Raw genomic sequence first — 9,812 nt, forward strand, 5'->3', positions numbered from 1 at the left:
GCTTTGGTTACATGTACGATGCACGTGTCTTAAGATCTTTAGTTCAATTGTGCTTCTATCCATTCCAGTGCAGCGCGGAGTGTGTCTGGGGACTCCTTTTATTGTTATCGTACGGGCCACTTGTCGGCACCCACACAAGCGCAACGACGCCTACTTCTGACGACTACCGACACCTACTCCCGACGACTGACGACTGCCGACACCTACACCTAGTCCTGACGTATTACTTACTTCATCACAACAAATTCATTGTTTATGGACAGAGATATGTTTTCAAATTTTCATCAGGTCGAAGCAAATGTTTTATTCGATGGGTTTGTGCTTGTTCGACGTTGAGTTGAGCATCGGAATTGTTGATAGTGGTCACCATGTAGTGTGTCAAATTAATGGAAATCTAAGGTAATCTAACAAGAAGGGCACAGAGAGAAATCACTTCATAGCATTATTCACCATAAAATACCCTTATACCGTTATATACCATCCAGGTTGCTTGTACGCCTCTACGAAATTGGAACTTTGGTTGCCAGAATACTTTTGATCACTAATGCATTTAGCTTAATGCTTCTAACTAGTTTTAAGGTGTGTAAAGAGTTCTAGAAGTTAGTTATTGTGCAAATAGCTTAGACCATGCGATACAGTCAATGTATGAATCGGAGTCAATATCAAGTTTCGTTGCATATCATTCATATTAGCCGTCAGCCGTATCGGAACATACAGAGGAGAAGATCATAGTATTTTAATGTACAGGTTTATAAGTAGCTATCAAACACATATTTCATTTAAAAAAATTGTTACACTCAGTGAGTAAGGCCATTTCTTGTAAAACGGCACGAATTAATTTGCAGACTTAATACTATCGGCAAATGCAAATATTCTGTTGGCAGGAAAAAAAATTCGCAAATCGCTCAAATTACTGGCATTTGGATATGCTGCGCTTCGGTCAACAGCGTACTTTATAAAAATAAAACATGTATCATCAAGTACAAAAGATCACTGTAAATCACTTGCATAAAAACACTGCGTTATTTCTCGCAATTCATTATTTATGAAAGAAATCACCCTTCCAGCGTTCGACGATTTAATACGATTATGACGATTCAAAATGTTGCTACGTACTGGGTAGTAAAACCAAAACAATTGCGTAGCATCAAGTGGTGCTCCTCAAGAGATGTTACTCATTTCATTATGAAGCTAGTTTTACACACGGAAACAAATAGTAGAACTTCTATCTACGGATTTGCTGCAACAAATCAAATATGTGAAAAGAAATGATAGAATGAACGGTGGAGTAAAATAAATTTTACCAATAAAATACACTTAATTGGTAATGAATATGAGCAAGAACATGTTTTTCTATTTTCACTTACGCTGACGCTGTGAACTTTTAGCCGCTTCCTACGTGCCTGTTCGAATATGTTCTGATTGTTTATCCCTCCATTACATTGATAGGAAGAGAAACCATTCTTTTCATTTTGATGACAGAATCTTTATCAACAGAAGTTATACTTAGTTTCGTTTTACTCGTACTGCAGCACCAGGCCCGCGAGATATTGAATAGTGATTAAATACAATAAACAAATCGTGTGAATTAATGAAGGTAATACTGAACATTTGTCGCAGAGAATGAACTATAATAAGGTAGGAAACTAATGTAATATAAAGCAAATAAGCACTGATGTAGACGTGTAGCAATGATAAAAGAAAATAAATATTTAAAAAAAGCATTCAAATGAAAACTTCAAATAAACACGTCCTCGTCTCGTATCCAGCGTGAAAGAAATTATCCATGTGAACATTTGGGTTCGATTAAAAATTTTGAAACCCTTACCCAAAGTGTGGGCCCCGGGTGTGTCAGTCGCGTCATTCCTTAGCCAGCTGTTAGTATTCCAAGTACGTGTACAACAGTATCAACGCACGCAGCTCTTGTGGTGCAGCACTCGTTTCCGAATGGAAACGATCCCAACCAATTCAATCCAAGTACCATGATAAACAACTTACCAAAATTGCATTCTTGAAACTACTTTCCATATTAATAATATAAAGCATTGGTTTATTATGTTAATAAATATGTTCAAAGTACATACTTTTACTTTTTATGAGTGTGTGTGTATGTGTGAGAGAGAAACAGAGAGATAGAGAGGCGGAGCGGTTAAGATAGAAGAAAGGGTATCTCAATTCCGTGGGCGGAATACAATAGCGGAGTGATGCTATTACTGGAGGATGCATGGCTGAAGATGTGCCCATTACTGGTGCGAGCAGTTGAATTTTGCTCTGTTAAACCGCCACGCTTTGTTCAACTGTGGAAGAACGTGGGCTTGGATGGGCTACCTCGGTGTTCTCGGGGTCGAAAGCTACGATGTTGAATATGATTTTTGGGTTCACATTCCGTACATTCGGGTTCGGGATGGATTGGGACAAGTCATGGCACAACGTGTGGTGTGTTCTGATTGCCGAGGTGCTCTTCAGACGAGAACTGATCCAATCAATTGGAGGCAATGGGGAATTTATCGCGCTCATCCGATAGGAAGCTAAGCGAATCGCTCTCTTCGGTAAACACGCTCAAAAGCCAGTCACCGAAACTCGAACGAATCAATCCGTACCAATCGTTACATCTCCACTTCTCTCTAGCGTTTCGAAACGCGCCGCACGTGGACTAATGGAACAGTTGCGTGTTTTGCAGTGACTGGCGCAAAAAATGACTTGGCACAAGGTTGGGCAGATATTCGACACCCGGCACGACCACCGCTTCCTGCTGCTTGGGTTTCGGAACGATTGGTGGAATGCGTGACTGCCGCACCGCCTTCACCCGGGGCAGCGACTTGGTGAGATAGCCTGCCGGCGGTAGCGGTGGCGGAGCGGGAGCTTCCCGTTTTTGCGCGTCGTAGACGGCGAAGAGCGGCTGCGCACGAACTGCCTCGGCTAGATCCTCAGCCGCGGTGTTCAGCGGCGGCGGCGGCGAGCTGAGTGCACGCTGGTTCTGGTGCCCCGTGTAAAGCAGGCTCGGTCCGGTCCTGTCCGATGCAGCAGCACCGTGCGAGTACGGGACGTCGACAAAGTTTTTCGCCCCGTACGCCGAGGCCATGTGCCCGTCGTCCAAATCGAAGTCATTGAACGCCCGACTGCCCGGCCCGTCATCGTACTGTGCTTCGTGCGGCTCGTGCGATTTGGCGCCGAAGTCGGTGAACCGGTTGCTAGCTTGGCTCGCCTCATCATCCAGCTCCAGCGTCCGTCGTTCGCTTGCCGGTGGTATGGGTTGTGCCGTGTTCGACAGGTTGTTGTTGCCGGCATCGATATCGCCGTTGCGTGCTGCACCATTGGCCTGGGTGGACGGCTCGTGCACTGGCACCATGGTGCGGCTGAAGGCAAAGTAGGAACGCATCTGCCCAAGGTCGCTCTCGATCTCGGGCAGCGACTTGCGGTGTGTGACCGGCATGTGCCAGAGCACGATGACGGCAAACCCGAGCCCTAGGACGATCGCCACCACGTAGTGCACGATGATAATGTCGGTGTGGTTCGAGGCCAGCTGCACATCGATACCGATAGCGCCCACCTCTTCCATACCGAACAGCTTCCCGTCGAAGCTGCCGTAGTACTGGAGCAGGGCAACCGCTAGTAGCTCCAGGGTGGTGCCGAAGGCCAGCGCCGTTTCGTTGTAGTTGAGCGGTGCCAGTTCGAGAATGTTGATGGCCGGCAGCGGGAGCGTGGCGCCGATGAACGCATAGAACACCAGCTTGGCGATGCCAAAGTGGAGGGGCAGCAGATCGGACGCATAGAAGGCAATGCTCAACACGAGACTGATGACGTAGAAAATGGAGGTGAACAGGAACAGTAGCTTCGTCGAGAGCACGGCGGTCGCCAGTGTAGTAAACAGTGCTCCAGCCACCATAATCCAGAACACGACATACCAGGCGTTGGACTGCTCGAACAAGTCGACACTCGCCTGGAAGCCGAGGAAGAGCAGCACCCAGTAGAAGGCCAGCAAACCGATCAGCTTCGTAGCGATACTGTACACCGTCCACAGCGTTCGGTACCGGCTGGCTCCCAAGTGGTTGATCGACGGGCCGACCATGTGCTCCGAGGAGATACCTCCAAACGGTGCCGCGATGTGGCCGAAGCGCGAAAACGTCAGGTGTGACCGTTGGTGGCGCTTCAGCAGTTCTCCGCTGTCGTGCGCCATAGCCGTATCATAGTCCAGCGGCTTCCGGTAGTTGATAAATGCTTCGCGCTGCAGCATCTCCACCAGCGCTATGCACGTGATTAGGGCGGCGCTGCATGCCAGCAGCGAAATAGCCAGGTTTTGGTGCAACTGGTGCTCGTACGCCTCGTCCAGGGTGTCCTGGTTGCCCTGATCCATCGCTGACATGGTCGCCAGAGAGGCTATACCGACCAGGTACCAAAACGTGCACAGTGACATGTAGGTCACCCGGTGGCGCTTTCTACAGCGCACATGCAGATAGCTCAGGCCCGGCACCAGTGTTAAGCCAACCGAAACGGCACCCAAGTAAATTGCTGGGACAACATCTAGAAAATGGAAAAATTAAATTAACAAATCTAGTGCACGCACGGTAACCATTGTTCGGGCTGGCTAAACGGGAGAGCGCTCTCAAAGGACCTGCGCTAGGTTCTAAGCACAGTTACAATGAATTAATTACAATGACGGCTTTGAAGAGTAGAATTAGCCATCGCTCGAAGTAAAACAACAACATTTTTTGTTTTCGTTATCTTAGGAGAGTGAACACCAAATTTACTCATGTTCTTAAAAGAAGGGAAATTTTATGACCACAAAAATCGCTAGCATATGGTGTACCTTAAACGTGGAGCAGCCGTACATAGCTCACGGTGAGCCATTGATGGAATGGAAAAGATTATACCATTCATTACCTGCCTGCCGAATAATGGGCCAGCGTTTCATGAACAAAAGTGTCGTCACTCATATATGCCCTTAGTCCTCTGATAGAACCATAACTAGTAAGATAAGATAGCAAAGGAACATCGCAAATAGTACACTATCTGCCCAGCGACTGTGTTGAAAGCTGGCCAGAAACGCTTACATTCAATTTCTTTGAATCTTTGTACTGACTGTGTGGCAGGCACCGCAAGCCGTACTCTCCGCAACGGTTGCTAGTGTTTATTTTAATCGGAATACTCTCAACCCAGTGTTTTGTATTGCGAGGATAAGAAGCGAAAGAAAATTGAACTCTACTCTGCCCTACTAAGCTAAGCAAGATTTCAGAGAACAGCATCGTATCTAGAAGATCATGGCCGGAACAATGCCACGTTAGATACAGCGAACCCAGTCGCTGCTAGAAGCCAGAAACTCCCAAACTTACCTTCAGCCAGAAGAAAAATGAGACCTACGGCGAGGGCAATCACTACTGCGGCCAGGTTTAGGTACAGGTGGACAAACTGCGTTTTGCCATAATTAAGCTTTAATCCATTCGTGACCAGAACGGTGATGATCATGGCGATGATTATGATGATGTGTGGCCAGTACAACGTTTCATCGTACAGACAAGCGACACTTTTGTTCGCCGCTATGGGCAAAACCAATAGATAGCCATAGAGTAGGCCTGCCGGCGCATAGCACAACCCAGTGACGAGATGTGCGATGTGTTCCATATCAGTTTCGTTGTGGTATCACTAGTTGATTGTTGTGAGCTGCGACGCGACCGGTTTTACCGCTAAACAACTATGCAGTAAACAAACGAATGCACCAAACTAAATGTTTCCTGGCTTCCGTTCCGTTCCGTGTTGGTCGTCCGTTAGGAACGCACTACCGACTGGTGCAGTCAATTGTTTGTACTTTTTTCTCCAAATGCCGTCAATAGACTGATTTACTATCTTCGAAATCTCGATAGGCGTTTCTGAGGGTTGTTCAACACGAAACGCACCTTATCATCGTCGTGTATGTTCGATGACTGACTGCCCTATCTTCAGGTTCAGGTGCGCCCTACTTCTCTGCCCACTAGTAATCACATTGTGGCTAAAAGCAGCTTGACGGACTTGAACCAATTCGCAAAATTGTTCATTCGTATCAGTCCACCTGTCGTTTTATACGACCTCGTCCATCTGTCCATACTTCAAACACGTTATCGTTTCTGTTCTGTTGCAAGGCACGTTTTGATGTAGCCTTTATCATGTTCTCAGTGAATCCGTTGCAGCCCTTGAGTTGTCACCAATGTGTGACGACAGCAAATAGGAGCGCCCGTGCTAATCGCATCCATCACTAGGGCCATCAGTCACCAAAACTTAGGGTAAGCCAAGGTCTTTTTGGGAGTGGAGAACGGACATTTATTAAAGCAACGGTGGTATGGCTTACGGTTTGTGGGAGTAACAAGGGAGAGTTTCTTTTGGCCTATGGAACCAACACCGGCGCAGATTTCTATTGTTCGAATTGGTATTTCGATATGAAATAGTGTTACATTCTTGGACCGTCACCTTTATCCTGGGGTCCTGAAGCAGCAGAAGGCAGCCGCCAGCGGAACACTTCATGTCCTACTGCACGCACTTCTGGCTAGAGAAGGAAGGACCTCGCGCCGGACAACCTGGAGAGCAAGCTACTGCGCGTAGCCTGGAGAACTGCACGTTGCAGTCGCATCAACCATGGCGAGAGCAGTGGAAAGAGCAGAATAGCCGGAACATCGGAAGGATCGCCTACGAGGCCAGACGACCATTGACAGCCAGCGTGCGGTAAAGGGTGGACCAGCAACGACCAGCGCATGCCGTGCATTAGTTGTTCAAGTAGCATTCTATCCAAGAATTCGTCGCGCCTTGCTTAAATAGTCGTGCGAATTGCGCGACGCATTCGTCTTTGAACGATCTGTCGAAAGTTAGTACATTCCAAGAGTTTGTTTTTCACTGCCAGACAACTTCACTCGCTGGTGTTCCTCTTACCACACACTGGGGAGCTGTATCTTGTACGGTGCTGCAGTGCCAACGGAAACGACCGACCCAGCTCTGCCGAATCTACAGCATCTTGCGCGTCAGGCTATCCAGCGTAAGTGGGGACCGATGAGCATTCGACAGCAGTAGAATATGACTTGTTTCGCTGACTATGCAGATATCAAGGATCAAAGATTAACACTAACAACGACTTAACGAAGGAGATTCGTGCTATGGTGCTAGTGGAGGCGTTTGCAGCCCAAATCCTCTTATACACATCAAAACAAACAAACAACATTGCAAGTAAGTTTTGATTTGAGTTTCCCCGCCAGTTAAAACCCTTGAGGGGATGGGGCTTAACGCCAGGTTCACCCGAACACGATGGGCGGTAAGATGAAACCAAACAAACAAACCAACATTTACATTGTATACATTTTGTATTTGCTGCGAAAAATTATACGCAGTAGGCGCGACGAGATGGCGGGTCAGCATAATTCGTTCGTTTAGCTGTTGTTGGTTTGTTGGTCGCTTATTGTTCATCCTAGAGGATGTTCAGTGTCATTTGTAAGTACAACACGGAACGGAATCTGCGAATGGAGATAAATACGGAATCGTATTTTGATCGTTATCATGGCGTAGAGATTTGTATTTCTCGTGACGGTGGATGCCTGGGCCTTCGGCCTGACCGTCCTCGAAAGCCTCATGGTGTCACTCGGATTGTGTTTTTTTCGGCCTTACCATCAGCTTCCAGTCGAAGGGAGCCTATCCGTATCTGGTGATACTGGTCGGGCTGGAAATCGTACTCGTCATTACCAAGAGCGTCGACGTAAAGTTTCGGGTGGCACAGGGCCTCAGCCGGGAGGGGTGGTCGATCACGAAGATGCTGACATGCTGACCGAGATTACCATCCTGACGGGCGGCCTGGCAACGTTTGTGCCGCTCATTCAGGAGTTCAGCATCTTCGTGATCGTGGGCCTCGTGTGGGACTTTGTGCTGCAGATGCGTACTAATAATGTAGTAAATGTAATGTAGTAATAATATTGTAAACCCGGCGATTGTGCGTTCGTCGCTGGGTAACTAAATAATTGTTTATTTTAAAAATAAACGAATCTATATTATAAAAATGACGCTCCGTTTTGTGTGCGGTTTATAGACTCCGAAACTACTGGACCGATTGACTCGAAATTTGCTACACAGGGGTTTTAGGGGCCAAGGATGAGCAACGTCATGGTTAGAAACCCCTCCGCCCCCTCCTTCTTACCCCTCCCATACAAACGAACCGTTAAAACATTAATTACTCCACAAGTTATGAATCGAATCGAGTCAAATCTTGCACAATTGTTGATAGTCACTTGAGAAATCATGTGACCAAATTTTGTCCTTCTAGGACGAAGGGAAGGGGGTGGGGTGGACTCTAATCCTTAAAATACGTCCTAGGGCAATATGGGTATCGTTTCTTAGGTTTTTGTGGTCTCTAAATCGATTGGAGAGAAAGAGAGAGGGAGAGAAGGTGTGAAAGAGAGAGTGTAAGAGAGAGGGGGTGTGAGAGAGCGAGTGAGCGAGAGAGGGAGAAAGAGAGAGAGAGGGTGTGAGAGAGAGAGAAAGAGAGAGAAAGAGAGAAAGAAAGAGAGAGAGACAGAAAGAGGGAGAGAAAGAGAGAGAAAGAAATAGAGAGCGAGAAATAGAAAGAAAAAGAGAGAAAGAGAAAGAAAGGGAGAGAAAGAGAACAAGAGAGAGAGAGAGAGAGAGAGCGAGAAAGAAAGAGAGAGATAGCAATTTAGCGCATTTTTTCTTTCCCCTTTCCCCACTGTGATTCACTTGGCCGTACACTTAGAGAATGGCCAAAGAGTATATTTCACAGAACAGAATGCGACCAGTTTTTGTCATCCATGTCAGAGTGATTATTTCGCCCGAACACGGCTATACTCAGAAATGCGAAAGTATTACACTTGCCCCAAAACCCAAAAAGGAATTTCAAAGACGGAAACAAGGAGACAGGACGAAGTCTGTCGGGGCAGCTAGTAAATATATAAATATTGAAAAAAGAATTTACTGGTCTTTTGCTATAATAGATTTGAATATATGGGATGAGCTATAATTTTCACCGATAGCTATAGCAATAAAATGTTAATGCTATAACCTGAGCTTTTTTGACAATCGTCCGTTTTACCGTCCATTTCTGCTGTTTTAGACCATCCGACGGACGGTAAAACGAACGTCCGTCGGACGGTAAAACGGACATAGTTGCTCCTTGGGTAGGTTCTGTCTGAGTTGGTGCTACTGCATTGAGTTGGCGAGTTGGGGGATGAAGGCCTTCGAACGCTTTAGCAATTAGGGTTTGTACAATATACATAATGTAAGGTTGGCGTTGTGCCACAATCAAAGAGAGTTTCTAAAATTTTAAACATACCCACTGTCGTTCTGAGCATTACATTCTCTAGCCATCAGCCATGCGTGAGAATGTTTAGCCATATGGCGGGATCATTGTGATTTTAGTACTAGTGGAAGGGGTCCGACAGACACGCCATGTTCTAAAATGGTTCTGCGCATCATCTGATTCACGTCAGCCGTCAGCACGGTTTCGTAAAGACAGTTAGTTAGCACCTTGTCTATGTAAAGTCGAATAAATCAAAGCTATTTGGTTACTGAACTAACTGATCACTTTCTGCGTTGTACGTTTGGTGTCATGTTGTGGAGCTTAAACTTGTTATAACGTAGTATGATACTCACTGCCCCCACAGGAATCTGTTGGTGATGGCAAATGCAGTCTTTTACTGTTGTTCGCCTTGAATTGTTATGTAATGGTTTCAGCAGTCCTGGGTATTTAATGCTGTGACTTCATCTGGGAAATATGCGGCTGAGCTGGCAACTGTCTTTATTTTTAGGTATGTGTCTCAAAATTTAACAAAACAAACGTGGCTACGATGGAC

The 9,812-nt window shown here is 46.3% G+C and overlaps 1 protein-coding gene across 1 annotated transcript; it reads right to left on the reverse strand.

The window, feature by feature from the left end:
* Positions 1-2,105: 2,105 nt before the first annotated feature.
* On the reverse strand, positions 2,106-5,667 carry LOC131213672 (uncharacterized). The gene is made up of 2 exons (XM_058207767.1): positions 5,331-5,667; positions 2,106-4,521 (listed from the first exon to the last, which is right to left on the reverse strand). The coding sequence occupies exons 1-2, from the start codon at positions 5,617-5,619 to the stop codon at positions 2,654-2,656; spliced, it is 2,157 nt and encodes a 718-aa protein (XP_058063750.1). The 5' UTR covers positions 5,620-5,667; the 3' UTR covers positions 2,106-2,653.
* Between the last annotated feature and the right edge of the window lie 4,145 nt (positions 5,668-9,812).

The sequence above is a fragment of the Anopheles bellator genome, chromosome X, assembly GCF_943735745.2.
Source record: "Anopheles bellator chromosome X, idAnoBellAS_SP24_06.2, whole genome shotgun sequence".
In the NCBI taxonomy this organism is placed as follows: Eukaryota; Metazoa; Arthropoda; class Insecta; order Diptera; family Culicidae; genus Anopheles; species Anopheles bellator.

What these genes read in the sequence shown, in the direction of transcription:
- LOC131213672 (XM_058207767.1), bottom strand. Translation starts at nt 5,619, where the DNA reads ATGGAACACATCGCACATCTCGTCACTGGGTTGTGCTATGCGCCGGCA. An exon ending in CATTTTTCTTCTGGCTGAAG is followed by an intron (nt 4,522 to 5,330) that starts GTAAGTTTGGGA and finishes TCCATTTTCTAG; the next exon opens with ATGTTGTCCCAGCAATTTAC.